At 44.4% G+C, this 15,626-nt stretch overlaps 1 protein-coding gene across 7 annotated transcripts in view; it reads right to left on the bottom strand.

Annotated features, from left to right (window-relative positions):
- Window positions 1–1,212: 1,212 nt before the first annotated feature.
- ASH2L (ASH2 like, histone lysine methyltransferase complex subunit) overlaps window positions 1,213–15,626 on the bottom strand; it is a 31,425-nt gene continuing 17,011 nt past the window's right edge. For all 7 annotated transcript variants that reach the window (XM_084803911.1, XM_084803912.1, XM_084803908.1 and 4 more), the window contains 6 exons: window positions 14,012–14,179; window positions 12,867–13,060; window positions 11,437–11,529; window positions 6,433–6,531; window positions 5,514–5,573; window positions 1,213–1,413 (listed from right to left, as the gene is read on the bottom strand). In XM_084803911.1, the coding sequence (XP_084660037.1) occupies window positions 1,306–1,413; window positions 5,514–5,573; window positions 6,433–6,531; window positions 11,437–11,529; window positions 12,867–13,060; window positions 14,012–14,179 (722 nt within the window). In that variant the 3' untranslated portion in view covers window positions 1,213–1,305. The remainder of the gene's footprint in view (window positions 1,414–5,513; window positions 5,574–6,432; window positions 6,532–11,436; window positions 11,530–12,866; window positions 13,061–14,011; window positions 14,180–15,626) is intronic.

The following is a 15,626-nucleotide window of genomic DNA, read 5'->3' as shown; positions in this document are numbered from 1 at the left end:
GCAGTAATGTGGAGGACTTCGTTTCCTCTCACATTTCTTCAGCTCTCGTCTCTTTCCTTAATGTTATTTTACCTTATCTTCTAGTGATCTCTCTCGCCTCCCCCCCATTGTTTTCTCTTGGACTCTTTGTGAACTGGAGTGCCAATTAACAAAATATATTTTTTGAAGGTTGATTCCTGAAATCAGTTTTATGCAAATGCACTGTGGGAAGGATAGCACAGAAAGGAAACTTTTTCTGAAGATTTTAGGAATACTCTCTTGGAAACAAACAAAACTAATTCCTGAGATTTCATGAGGGTTGCTTGAGGAATTTGATCTCTGCAAATCCTGATATGAACTGACCCATCCTGCACCTTCTGGCTTAATGTAGGGATCTGTTCTCCTGCTTTCCCAGTTCCTGAATGTTCCAACACAACTTCTCAGCTCAAAATGCTGTTAAAAATGTGTCTCTGAAGAGAGAATAAGTTTGGAAACGGGTACTTTAGAGAAAATACATTTTAAATACGAATTTTCATATGGATTTTTTATCGCAGATTAATGCAGAAATGGGATATAATGGATTTGAGGACACATGCAAAACTGACATGGACAGGAAACAGACTGATTTACTCATTCTTAGATTTCACTGATAATTCAGTTCTTGTGCCTGCATAGTTTCTATAATGCGCTTGAAAGCAAGGGGTAGGTAGGAGAAACACAGACTCATTTGCTGTTGCTCCTATCTCTAAGCACAGCCCCCTTTCCCTCACCACCTCTAGTCACTGGCTCTTCTTCACACCCATACAGGTGGGGCCGTGTAATAGCTCTGCATCCTTGCTCCTTCTTAAGGTGGCCTCCTGGTGACGAAGGGAGAATAACCCTAGAGACCAAAGGTGGAACTGACAGCAGTCACCCTGCCACGAGCCAAGAGCAGAGCAGAGGCAAATCAGTTGCAGTGGAGTGAGGTTTTGTGCCTATACTCTGGCCTCATGCTGCCAGGGTTCCACAATAGTATGAGAGCAACACACATGCACAGACCTCTTCTACCATTTTGGAGGAGATTTTGCTGTCTTGGGGAGAATACACTTCTCGAGGTTCCCCCTATATATGCAGGGACTTCTCTTTTGTCTGTGAGTGGCCCCACTTTGTTGCCAAACTGATTGGCACAGGACCACTGACTCTGCTATTAGAAGGAATAGTTTTTGGAGGAATTAAAAGCTACACATAGGCTAGAACTTTTTTAAAAAATGAAATTTATTCCTTTTCCACTTTACATCCAGTGATACCATTTCTTTTTGTAAAAAATAATATATACACAAATGTCTTTCAAGATTCCCAAGGTGGGCTGCGCCTCCCATCTACTTCTGTTTCCACATGATAGAGGACATCTGCCAGCGTGTGCTCTACCACGGCAACCCAGCCCATGTCACTCATCTGTAGGAGGAAGAGGGGGAAAAAAGGAAGAGGGTTTAATGTAAAAGTACCAAGAAAAGACCAGGCTTCTCTGTCAATATTCTGGAGATGAACAAAATTTAGACTAAGGTGACCTTCAAGGGATGTTTTGCAGAGTTGGTGACTGCATACTTTTATAGGGAGGAATACTAAAGATGTGCCTTAATCAAGGAATGCAACCCTTCGCATGTTGAAGCACCATCATCCACAAGGAGGAGGAATGGGGCCGATGGGGCCTCCAAGTAGCCAAAGGGCTGTGGCTGCCAGCAGGACTGCTTGAAGCAGTGCAGTCCGCAGGGGTACACTTGCACACAAGGCAGTCTATGTAGACACAGATGTGAAGGCCTGGCAAAAATGGGCCGGGAGTGTGGGGGAGAGAAGAGTAAAAAGAGAAGAAAATCACCTTTCCCAGGGACCCCCCCCCCCGATCTTTCTGGGTCTTTCCCCCGGGCCTTCACATCTCTGTGTGGATAGCATGAGGCCAGGAGGGAATGCAGCACCCACACAGTCAAACATTGCTTATGTTGACAATGTCTGTACACCCTCCCCACGACCCTTTTCATTGTAGCCTTCTCCTTAAATCTGTTTAACCTTCTCCGGGAACACTGCTTGGAATCTAACTATTTTAGGAATCCTACTTCACGGTTAACAGGCAGGGACATCGTATGGGCTTCCCCAAGGTAAGCATATTAAAGTAGCATAAGCAAGCCAAATGGATTGCTGATCTCCATCGCCCTATCTAGCTAAAAGAGAATGCATCACTTGCCAGTGGAATAAGCTAGGCATTGCTCTAGTTTAATGGCTTGGGGCCAAGGTATCTGAAGGACTGCAGCCTGTATGAACATGCTCGTTCCATAAGGTCATCTTCAAAGGCCTTTCTCCAGGTGCCCGCACCACCTGAATTTAGGTGAGAAGCTACTGGGATAGCCCCTTTTCTGTGATGGTGCTCCAAGGATGCAACATGCTCCCAACGGCGACTCTGTTATCCTCTAGGAACCAGGTAAAAAAAAACCCCTGTTCTATTTGCTTGAGCATTCAGTAGATGATCGCCTATTGCAGAGGTAGGGAACCTTTTTGAGTCCAGGGGCAGGATTGCCCCCCTGGACCAATCTGGTGGGCTGTATGACATCAAGGGAGCTGGGCCCTGCCCCGAAAGCCATCCCTGATGTAATTCGCCTCCACCCATTTGCCTTTTCTCTCTGTGCCTCTCTCTGCATGGAGAAAGCTGGAACTTGTTTGTTTCTCCAAACACGGCCATATCAGATGCCACTTTTGCATGCCGTTCACCATCTTGACTGGGGCAGCGAGCAGCAGGCGACGGGAAGGGATTCAGACCTAGCTCAGTTGTGTCCCTTTCTCTGTGCTGTGCAAAATGTAGAACTGGGCAGAGATGACGTCAGAAGGACCAGTGGGGCTTCCTCCATGGTCTGAATTCAGCCCGCAGCCTGGCAATTCCACATCTAGCCTATTGGTCCTTTAATGCTGCTTCTTTTACCTGGTTTTTACACTGTTGTTGTTATTATTATTATTATTATTAATAATAATAATAATAATAATATACAATCAGGGCCAGAAATAATGGAACAAGGATAACTGTTTTGGCAGTTGACCTCTGTACACCACCACATAGAAGTTGAAAGGAAACACACCCAGATGGGAGCAAAGTCAGGACTTTCATTCCAGGGGTTTGACAAAAGTGGGGCACTAACCATTCAGGAAGGACAGCCAGTGGCATACACACACACCCATCGTTGGTGGCTCAGAAGTAATGGAACAAACCAACATCATTTCAAACTTAAGGATCGCCTTTAATACCTGGATAAAAATCCTCTGCAGTCAATGACTGCCTGAAGTCTGGAAGCCATGGACATGACCAAATGTTGAGTTTCCTCCCTCGAAATGCTTTGCCAGGCCTTTACTGCAGCTGCCTTCAGCTGCTGCTTCATTGTGGGTCTTTCTGTCTTCAGTCTTGTCTTCAGTAAGTGAAAAGTGTGCTTTATTGGGTGGAGATCAGGTGACTGACTTGGCCATTGAAGAACATCCCACTTCTTTGCCTTGAGAAACTCTTGGGTAGCTTTTGCTGTATGTTTTGGGTCATCTGCAATATGAAGCGGCGTCCTATCAGTTTGGCAGCATTTGGCTGAATCTGAGCAGAAAGTATAGCCCTACACACTTCAGCATTCGTCCTGCTGCTTTTATCAGCAGTCAGGTCATCAATAAACACCAGTGACCCGGTTCCGTTGGCAGCCATACATGCCCATGCCATAACACTGCCTCCACCATGTTTGACAGATGATGTGGTATGCTTTGGATCATGAGCTGTTCCTTCCCTTCTCCATACTTTTCTCTTCCCATCATTCTGGTGCAAGTTCATCTTGGTTTCATCAGTCCAAAGAACCTTATTCCAGAACTGGGCAGGCTTTTTAGGTGTTTGCTGGCAAAGGCTAATCTGGCCTGTCTGTTCTTGAGCGTTACCAGTGGTTTGCACCTTGTTGTGAAGCCGCTGTATTTACCTTCATAAAGGCGTCTCTTGACTGTAGATGTTGACAATGACATGCCTACCTCCGCAAGAGCGTTCTTGACCTGGCTAGATGTTGTGAAAGGGTTCCTCTTCACCATGAGCAGAATCCTGCGGTCATCCACTTTAGTTGTCTTCCGTGGTCTTCCAGGCCTTTTGCTGTTGCTGAGCTTGCCAGTTCCTTCTTTCTCAGGATGTTCCAAACTGTTGTATTGGCCACCCCCACTGTTTTTGCTATCTCTCTGATGGGTTTTTTTTTTGTTTCCTCAGCCTAATGATGGCCTCCTTCACTTGCATGGACACCTCTTTGGACCTCATGTTGGGAGTTCCAGTGAACAGCTACCAAATGCAAATGTAACACTCAAAACCACCTCCAGGCCTTTCATCTGCTTGATTGGTCATGGGGTGCCCAGGAAACAGGCCACACCTGGCCATGCAGCTGCTTGTCAGCCATTCGTTCCTTTACTTATGAGCCACCAACGACGGGTGTGTGTGTATGCCACTGGCTGTACTTCCGGAATGGTTAGTGCCCCACTTTTGTCACACCCCTTGAATTACAGCTGAAAGTCCTGACTTTGCTCCCATCTGGGTGTGTTTCCTTTCAACTTCAATGTGGTGGTGTACAGAGGCCAACTGCCAAAACAGTTATCCTTGTTCCAATATTTCTGGCCCTGACTGTAGCGTCATCAGTGCACACAGCACTATACAGAATAAGAATAAAACAGCAAGTCTCTGCCACAAGGCATACATTCAATAAAATCATGAAATAAACAAACAAAAAAAGGAAGGAATGGACTGAACCGGCACAGGAAAACACTACAAAATTAAATAATCAACATTACCAACAATAATAAAATCTTAACTAAAATTCCAGAACCTTTGGAGTGGATAAAATTTTTTAACTGAGATTTTAAAACAGTAGGAGTTTGGGGCAATACTTGATTAACCAGATGTTATTAATTTGTAGGCCATCTTGGATGCTTAATGAATGGAAAGGTGGGCTATGTTTTAAATAAAACCTGTCAGTCACAAACCCACACCTTGCTGGGGTCAGAGGAAGAGTCGATTTGAAGCTTAACAGCTTTCCTGTTATTCCTTTATGGTGGCACCCAAGTCATAATCCAGAGCTAGTTTGGCCCAAAGCTGCTGAAATGTAAGATGCCACTTCCAAAACAGTACACACATATAAGGAAATCTGCATGGCTCTGAATGAGCCATCAGACCTAGAATCTGGTAACTGCTGCAAAAATTTGCAACTAAGCTTTTATTTAAAATACATATGTTTCTAGCTCTCATGAGAAATGCTTAGCAACAAGATACAGTTTGCGAATAGTCAGGATGGAGAAATTTATTTCACCACAGATTCCCTTCTCTTTCTTCATAACTCTATATCCTGTTTATCCAATATGCACATTTCACTACTACTGCAGATATTGGGTTCTCTGGTCAATGAATCTGAGATTTTCTTTTACATTAAGAATTCTAGATTCTCAGCACAAACAAAACCTTCATTTACACTGCCCAAGGAAGGCACACATCAAAACTATTCCTATATCTTACTTACCGGGTGGTAACTAATATCTCTTGGAGGGTATTTGAAGTAGGGCCCAAAGTTTATAGAAACCTATGAAAGGAAAAGGATCTATTTTCAATTTCTGCATTGCTTAGCACTACCTCCCCACAACCCCAAAGTACTAGGAAAAATATCTAGGGGGCAAGGATACACAAGAGGCTTGCTGTGTTCACATGGCTGCTAGTAAAACAGGAATGTTACAACAGAAAAGACTGCAGGTAGGCAATTAAACCCTGCTTTAGAAGAAGCTGCTTTAGAGAAGCTCAAGTTAGAACAAAGAAGTGAACCACAGCTTCATATAGTGTTACTGCAGCCTTGTAAATACGGCCATAGAAGTTACTAGCCTGTAAAAGTTTACTAGCCTGTTAAGAAGACTAGATGCCTGTGTTTTCCTGCTGGCCACAGAGGAAGAGGAACCTTCCCTTCCGCATTCAGCATGGAAATGCAGGCTACTTTTAGGAGGGTAGTAAAAAATAATAATACTGGATTGATGGAGGAGGGACAGAAGCATCCAGTCTTTCTCTGCCAGCCCTTCTGGGCTGGTTGCCAAGAATAGGCCTACAACAACCAGACAAGCTGTTGAACATAAACCCGCATTAGTGATCTTGTATCGCTCAGATATTAAATCTTCCCCGCCCTTCATGCACACACACTCTGTCTGCAGGACAATACAAATATTTACACTGATGCAGAGAGGATGGTATCCTCCACACTGGTTAGTCCAGAACAAGGCTGGTTCCTCGAGGCATTTCCGCCCCTATAAACAGCAGTACAAGAGAACTGCTAAGGGCATGCCTAGCTCTGTACCTCTTTGCACTGTGCTCCTGTTTTCAGGATCAGGCCAACATTCTTCAATTCAAGCCCAATGAGCAGAAGCTGAACTCAGATCAGCCTATCGGCTTGTACATACCGTGCAGCCTTTATAGAGAGAGACAGCAGGGAAATAAACACCTTCGAAAACATCTTTGTATGCAATTCCTTGGCTGGCACCATTTTTATAGAAGATTATCTGAAAGAGACAGACAGCAGTCATCACATGGAGCATGGTATTATTGCAATCTTTCTGCACTTCCCTCTGACCTGCTTAGCAACCTTCTCTCCACTTGCTGGGTCTTAGGAATGCACATTGCACACACCGTGTCTCTTTGGGATATGGAAGATGGCTAGCAGAGAGCACCCAAAAGATAAATGGAGCACAAAATTCAAATCTTGCATTCTACAAAATGCAAAACAGTTTCTTTGAAAGCCATTTCATTATAAGTCAGAGAGTGGAAAGAATGCTTAAGTATTTGCTGATGCAGAGATGTGCATCTTGCAACTTGCGACCTTGAAAATGCAACCTTCAAGATTTTTTGCAGCCGACGAGCTTTTGTTAGGATCCTCAGCTCATCATCTGCAAAGAGCATCTCGAAGGCTGTGTTCACCGAGACAATAAGATAAAACAGCTCTCATGACTGCAAAGTTATGCTCGAGTGCACAATGGCAAGATGATTCCAGTGTTGTTTTGCAGGCCAAATAAGAATGGGCAAAAATTATTTGCAGAATACGTTTTGAATATACAACTTCCAAACCAAGGAGCACTTCACCTGTTACCAGTGGAAGGCACAAGTTCTGATGTGGATACCAGCTGCAAAAAGCTATGGCACCCTGCCTAGAATACTTGTATTTTTAAACACTACATATAATAGCTAGAGATATGAAGGTCCAGAAAAAAAAAAAGGAAAACATGGGTTTTCCTGTTTGTTCCCCCCAGGGACTGTTTTTGTTTTTTTTCCAAAAAACTGAACAGCTTTGGATTATGAAAAATTTTCTTTTAGAAAATAAGACCAAGTATTTATATACTGTTACCCAGCCTTTACTCCCCTAAAAATGATTTCTAAAAACTACGTGATAAAAACACTTTTATAGAAAGACTAGATATGTAAAAGATGTGGAAATAAGTGAAGCTAAGGTGAATTTTTTTTTAATCCTCTCTGTAAGATTCCCAGCATAGTTAGGTCTTGAATTCTTTATTAAAGTTATTGATATCAAGTATCTTTTACTGATAGACATTTATGCTCAGTTTCCCAATATGTGAGTAGAGTCACTATTGTGCATTCGTGACAGTAAATGTGCATTCTTGACAGCTTGGGTTTTGTTCTATAGAGGCCTGTGTTTCTTACGCTGCAGCAGTCATTTAATGTAGTTCTAATCTACTCAGACAATAATTACAAATTTACTAACTTTGCTCACTTTTAGAAGTGTTAAAATAGTATGATAATTTCATGAGCAAATCAAGTTATACATAAAGTAACTTTTGGAACAGAAAGGCTGCTTTATGTTCCTAAGGCAGCCCCCTGATGTTTTGGACTACAGTGCCCAGCGTTCCTGATCACTGGCCAAGTTGCCTGAGGCTGATCGGAGCTGAAGTCCAAAATATCTGGAGGACACCAGGTTGGGGAAGGCTGTCTTAAAGCAAGAAAGTGACTTTAGACTGTAAAAGAGTGCTAAAAAAAGAAGCATTTATTTTTCATTTTTTCCAAAATTTCCCATTTTTCTGACCCCCCCCCCCCCGAAAAAAATGTTTTTTTCCCACGGCCTCAAAATGTCGAGAAATTTTATATCTCCTGTAATCACCAGGAGCCAAAGAGCTATAGTACTACAGTTCCACATGCCCAAGTAGGCTTAGGGCTTGTGTTGCTCAGACTGCAGTTCTCCAAGCTGCATGGCAAACCGCTGCTAGAGCTTCAACAACTGTGACATGGCAGGTGGTGGTGGTGGTTTGGCAATTTGAGTGAAAGAGCATCAACCCCCCCCCCCCACTGCGCATGCACTGTTAAGGGTTCTGAGGCTGTGCAGTAGCGCCAGCTGTGAAGGCCTAGACTGAGCACTTCATAGGAGATCTTAATTCGAACCAGCCTGCTGAAGCACTCGAGGTGGACTGATTTTATGGGTGTAATGGAGCTAGTCTTTCCCCCCACGTTGATACAGTCTGTGTGCATGCGGGCTGCAGGGACAGGATGCTCCTTGGATAAGCAATCAACTCTCTTAGAAGCTGCTACGTAGGATGAACCTTACAAACACTTCCCAGCGGCATATTTAACCTGGGATAGAGGACCTGGAGGTAGTCCAAGTACTGACTTAAAATGCCATCAAGCAGACTCTGCACAGTGCAGAATGCCTCAGGCGCCAGCTTTCCCAAAGCGGCCTGTAGAAACAGAAGTTCCATGGGGGGTTTGTCTTTAGAGGGAAGGGCCACAGCTCAGTGGTAGAGCACATGCTTTGCGTGCAGAAGGTCCCTGACACCTCCAGGTAGGGCTGGAAAAGCTCCTGCCTGAAACTCCAGAGAGCTTCTGCCAGTCCATGTCAACAATACTGAGCTACATTGTCCAAGATTCTGATTTAGTATAAGGCAGCTTCCTACATTCCTATGACCTTCACTTACACAGAGCAGCTATTTAGTTCCTTTGTTTTCACAATATGCATTGGTGCGCCCCCACCTTCCCAAACATATTATGGAACACAGCTGTCATTCATGTCAAGATCATAAAAGAGAGGAAAGGCACATAGATGTTTTGACCAGTCTACCCGCTATGCTGCATTTCTCTAGAGATGGTATCATGGGGTGAAGGCATGCCAGCAGCAATGATAAGTGGTAGGAAGGAAGGGAGATCTCAAAGAATCATAGGGTTGAAAGGGGTCTACAAGACCATCGAGTCCAACCCCCGCTCAATGCAGGAAGCCGGATTCCCAGGCGGTCTCCCATCCAAGTACTAACCAGGGCTGACCCTGCTTAGCTTATGAGATCAGACACGATCAGGCGCATCCAGCCCTTTGCTCGTCTATGTTCCTGCATACCTGCCAAAGCATGAACTGATAGCATCAGGGTGGCAATATTGCAGAGGCTGTTACTTGAATACAGGAAACCATGCACACACCTGGGTGTGGGCTACAAAGGGCATAAGAGGTGCCATTTGTGCCATCACTAACAATAGAAAAGTCTATCACTGGCCATGGTATTCAGTCACTATATTTTGCTATTACCTAAGACATTTATATCCCATTTTTCAGTTTGGAGGTGTTTCAATTTTGAGTTGAAACACTCCCAAGGAGGCTCTCATCCAAAACACAAAACCATCCGTTTAGCTTTAAGTAAACATAAAAACAGACAAGGAGCAGCAGATACAATAATGAAGAGCAGACCCAGGCGTCAGAAATTCAGATGTCAGCCAGGCTAAAAGGCCTGCTAGAATAGAAAGGTCTTGAATTGGCATTAAAATGCCACCACCGAGGGGGCCAGACAGATCTCCCGGGAATACAAGTCCCATAGCCTAGGTGTGGGTTCCTGCCAACCATGCTTCAGAGGGTGGTGGGATGTGCAGAAGGGCCTCTCCAGCTGAACTAAGTGGATGGGCAGGCTTCTGTGGGAGGAGATGGTCTTTCAAGTATCCTGGTCCTGAGCCATTTAGGGTTTTAAATGTGGCCATTAGGCTGCTAACCAGTGCACAGTATCATGATCACAAAAATCACCTCGATACTGAAAGATCTGCACTAGTTGCCAGTTATTTTGGGGCTCAATTCAAGGTGTTGGTTTATTTATTTATATCCCACCTTTCTTCCATCATGGAACGCAAGATGGTTACATGTGGTTCCCAGGTGGTCTCCCATCCAAGCACTGACCGGACCCAAACCTGCTTAGTTTGAGCAAGGTGGCTGCCTCATGTGCCTTCAGACTATACCCTGGGACCTTTAACCTTTAAAACTCTAAATGGCTTACGGTCTGACTGTCTGAGGGACCACCTGTATAGGTATGGACCTGCACAGTTATTAATATCAGCAGCGGAGGCCCTTTTGAAGACACCCTTGTTTGCAGAGATATGCTTGCTGAGCACACAGGAAAGGGCTTTCTCCTGGGTCGTTTTCAATCTCTAGAACGCACTCCCTTTGGAATTGTGATTGGTCCCCTTTCTCTGCATTCAGGAAAGGAGTCAAGATACATCTTTTTAACTTGGCTTTTTAAATTGTAATAATGGTTTTCGGTGTTGCTTTTATTGCATAACTATGTTTCGTCTAATTACTGTTTTATTTTTTTGAGATGTTTGCACACTGCCTTGGTTGGATTCAGAAAGGTGCTATAGAAATACTTCAAATAAATATGACAGACAGATTTTCCTGCATTGAACAGGGGGTTGGACTCGATGGCCTTGTAAGCCCCTTCCAACCCTACTATTCTATGATAGCACTGAAAGTTGTACCTGGAAACGGATCAGAAGCCAGGGAATCTGATATGAAATAAGAATCACAAACCACGCTTGAAACTTTAGCTGCTGCATTTTGTACCAGCTGAGGCAGTTCGCACTGCAGTAGTCCAACCTTGATATGACTAAGGCACGTGCGGCCGGAGCCAGGTCTGCCTTCTCCAGAAATGGGAGCAATTGGTGCACTAGCACAAGCCGGGAAAAAACACCCTGGGTGCACAGTGTTGGAAGGGGAGTGCAATCCTTCTTGCTGTATTGGCAATCCTACTGACTATGGAGCACTTCAGCCTTGCCTGAATTAGGCTCAAGTCTGTTAGCCCACATCCAGTCCATTACTGATCTCAAGCACCAGTTAGAACCTCCACGGCCTGCCTAGACTGGGTGGAGAGATACTCAACTCTGGCATCCAACTCCAAATCTCAAATTGCTCTTAGTAGTTTCATGTGGATGTTAAACATGGGGACTAGATGTTAAACATGGGGACGAGATGGAATCCTGTGGGACAACCATAACAACCCATTTGCTGCAAATAAAAATACGTCCGATGCAATCCCATTCCCAAAACACATAACCCATGGTTTAATGTCATGTCTGAACCAAGCCTCCACGTATTGAGTGTTTCTCTCTTCAACAGATCACTGTTGCAATAAAGCCTCTCCTCCCAGATCCCAACTTACTTGGCTTCCAGGTGCTTGCTTTAAACTCTTTTCAGCTTTATCCACAAAGTCTTTCTCCTCAAAATATAAGTAGCTTTTGAACTTGATCAAAGCCTAAGAAAGTAAACAGTGGAGCATGACACCCTTGCCAAGGCACAGATGTGTCACTAAAACAGTAAGATGAGGCTTGACACAAATAGAAATGTTGGTTATTGCGACAGAAATGCCACGCTGCATTGATGCTTGTGTCAAATTCAGACACTTCAGCAAGGAGTTGTTCCTTGCTCTTTATGACAGTTGTGGAGGCCAATGTCTGGGCTAACAGCAGGAAGGTATGATGGGTCTGTGAGGGGCGAGGCAAAGCAACAGAACGAGAACAAACCGCAAAATACATGCATTCCATTTATTGGCTGTTTTGTAAGCTGCCTTGCCAGTGTTTGTACCCCCAAAGACGGGATTTATTTATTTATTTATTTATATTTATTACATTGCTATACCACCCAAAAGACAAAGCTCTCCTTTTATATACATTAAAATAGGTTATAAAGTTAACAGAATCATAAGAACGTAAAAGGAGCCCTGCTGGATCAAATCAAAGGCCTATCTAGCCAATATCCTATTTCCCAGAGCGGCCAACCAGAAGCCTCAGGAAAGCACACAAGCTGAACATGAGTGCAATAGCCCTCTTCCATGGTGTTCTGCATCATGTCTAGCACCCTCTGATAGCCTTATCCTCCATGAATTTGTCCACCCCCCTTTTAAAGCCATCTAGGTTGGTGGCCATTGCCACATCTTCACACAGCACTTTAACTATATGCTGTGTGAAGGACCTCCTGTCTGCCCTGTAATCACTCAAACTGTGTGCATATTTAGGGATGGACAATCTGTGGGCATCAACAAAACATCATGCAGAAGTTAGTGTGGCCTTCCTGATGTTTTGGGTTCCAACTCCCATCAGCCCCAGCCAGCATGGGTAGTGGTCATGGATGATGGGAGTTGAGTCCAAGGCACCTGGAGGCCACCAGGTTGGGAAAGACTGAGTTACAGAGTGTTGGAGTATAGTTAAAGAGAATCTGGTTCAAATCCCTGGTTAACAATGAAGGCCACTTGGTAACCGTGAGGTCTCTGCTCTCTCCTAACCCTAATCTAAGCAAGCATACCATGGAAGCCAATTTATCAAGAATCTCTTTTCAAAGAAACTCTACTTCATCTATTGGACAAGCTAGCTTCCCATTCAGCCTCCTTGCCACAAAGCAGCAAAAGAGTCCCAATTTATACCAGAACTTAATAAGAGCCTTACAGAGCCAGTTATTGTATTTAAATGCCACCCTTCAATCTAAGTATTTGTGAAATGGCTCACATAGTAACTGAGGTCACAGCCTGGTTCAGCTCTCCCCTTTAAAAGATACTGAAGGAAGAGATATGCAACACCGAGGAGGTGGTCACCTTACCTTGTCTTTGTAAGTGTCCGGCAGCGATTTGGCAGTTTCAGTTTCTTCAGGAAGGCTGATATAAAAACCAAGCACGTCTCCCTGGCCATAGCTTGATGAATAATGTTTACCGATGGATTGATGGAATTTCGTGCCTTTCTTGCTGCGCCAGGAATAACTAAATTTGTCATAGCCCAGGGGAGCCTGAAGGTTCCCTGCAAAAACCAGACATAATAGAAGTACCTGAAATTCCATCTATCTATATAGAGCTGCCAGAGGTCCCCTGGGAAGGGGACCTGCTAGGTTTAAAAGAAGATAGAGGAGCTCTTTGTCCCTTCCTAGCAGCAGATCCTCTCACCCTAGCATGGTGGCACTGCCCTTTCTTTCTTAAATCTCCTTGCCTGCTGTGATGAAGCATGGTACCCTCGCAAGGCCTGGAGGTGGGTGGGCGCACAGACAGCGGTCTTATGGTGCAACAGCATTTAGGTCACATCTCACCATGTGCCAGATGACATTTCACACAAATATGGCAAACAAGGGCAAGAACTCCCAGCCACAGAAGTCTTAAAAACACCCAAAGATGCAAAGATAAAACATACAAAGAGCTGCAGAAATGTAAAATTAAAAATAAAAAGATGTCTGTAGTAGGATTATCCAAAATGGAATTTTCCATCCACACCAATCATTTCTGGGTGTAGCTATAGAACGAACGAAACTCCACAACAGAAACCTTTACCCAGTACAATAAGGCAACACAGCTACTACTATTCTAACTGGATACATTTAGCTGACTTGCTTGGATGTTGCATTGAGCAAAAGCAGGCAAAAGGCTTTCCTCCAACTGTGGTTGGCGTAGTTGCTCTGTGACAGCAATGAGCCACATATAGATGAGGAACGTGCCCTGAGGGATAAAGAGAATTGTGGAGACCTTAGAATTTGAATTCTAAGGTCCTGCAGAGTGGTCTGAAGGCGAATGATGCAGCAAACTTGCTGAAGCTAAGCAGGTCAGGTCAGTACCTGGATGGCAGACCACCTAGGAACCCTACATACACCACCTCAAGCTTCATGATGGAAGAAAGGTGGTATACAGAAGTAGATTAGATGATAGACAGATGAGAATGACAGAGAGGTAAAATATCCCCCCCCCCCCACACACACACACTTACCTAGGGGCTGAGACCACCCAAGCCTGGCAGCCGTTTCTGGAGGCATCTCATCCACAGATATCTCGAAGTACCAGGCTCCCTTCCGCACGCCATGTGAGGCTCGTACCATGGAGTAGCCTTTTTCTCCTATGACTGTCAGCCTGTCATCTGAGATCTTCAGCTGAGGGGCTGGAGATTTTGGAGGGAAAGAATGCTAAGTCTCCCGCAGATTTAGATTCTCAATCATGTGGATAGTGAAGCAGCCACCAAGGACTGAACATGTTTTAAAGTCACCCCTCTCCTCTCTGCTGCCTTGTACAGGTCCAGGCCACTGATCCATTTAACCTGGTTAAAGGTACTCTTGACTGTTAAGTGCTCTGCGCAACCTCCAGTGAAGGACCTTTCCATACCTGAAAGCCTTTACCTAGAAATGGCAGGGATTGGATTTGGGATTTTTGAAGTGCAAAGCATATGCTCATCCTCTGAGCTTTGAGGGGACAATCTCCCAAGGTTTTTCCCAATGTTGGATGACCTTGCAAGTTAAAAAAAAGGTACACGGAAGCAGCCTCAAAGGGGCTCCATGTGAACATCTGTTAAGTGTTCAAAGGTCTGACTTTAGCAAGAGAACTGTGCACTGCAACTGTTCCAGGACCTCTTCTGAAGTTTAATCTTAGTGTTGGCCTTTCTGACGCGCAAAGATGCTTTGCAAAGATGCTTGCCTTGGACAATTTTTGGTGTGCATGCTGATCTAGCCAGGCCCCACTCTAAACAGATTCAAATGTGCCAATGTGACTCACGTCCACTTGTGTGAAAGAATGATAGTGTATTGATGGAAAATGGATGCAGATAATAAAAGTGAAGAAAAGCTTGCACACGCCCCTCAACCTGAAGCCGCAGCTGCCCCGGTTCTCTTGGAGCAGCAGGTGTCATCCCAGAGCTGTTTAAGACTCTTCTCTAGGTACATTCTTGGGAAAATGTAGCCAAGTGGTAGAGCACATCCTTCGCATGCACAAGGTCCCAGGTTCAGCTACCAGTGACAGGGGAGACCTGCTAATAATCAGAATTTGGGCTAGATGGGCAAATAGTTTGACCTGGTATAAGACAGCTTCCATGTTTTATGTTCCTAATATTGTGAATCTCTATGCCTAGCAAGCAGAGGCAAAATTGTCCATCCATCCCCAGTAACCTTGGGCCAGGCAATCTCAGCAGCTATCCCAGCATCAAGGTCAAAGTATTTGGCTGAGCCACAGAATGCCTTTTAAAACAAATGTACACTTTAAGAACCCAGGTCAGTCACTACCAATCTGTTTAATGCCCTATGGCTTCATCTGTATGCAATATAATTCTACAGATATTCTTGTATCTGTAGAAGGGTAGGCAGGCTGGAGGTTTATACCTTAGCGCTGGAAGATCTACACTAGTGTAACATACTAAACAGCAGCCTGCTATAGCCTCAAGGACCCTAAGAGATCTTGGGGTTGTAGTGAACAACTCGATGAAAATATTGACCCAATGTGTGGTTGTCGTGAAAAAGGCAAATTCCATGTTAGATATAATTAGAAAAGGAATTGAAAATAAAGCTGCCAAGATTACACTGCCCTTATACAAATCTATGGTGCCACTGCACTTGGAATAC

The sequence above is a fragment of the Heloderma suspectum genome, chromosome 6 (assembly GCF_057233095.1).
Source record: "Heloderma suspectum isolate Gila_16-S chromosome 6, 16-S_ref, whole genome shotgun sequence".
In the NCBI taxonomy this organism is placed as follows: domain Eukaryota; kingdom Metazoa; phylum Chordata; class Lepidosauria; order Squamata; family Helodermatidae; genus Heloderma; species Heloderma suspectum.
The sequence above is the reverse complement of the archived record's forward strand: the minus strand, read 5'-3'. Positions and strand labels throughout refer to the sequence as shown.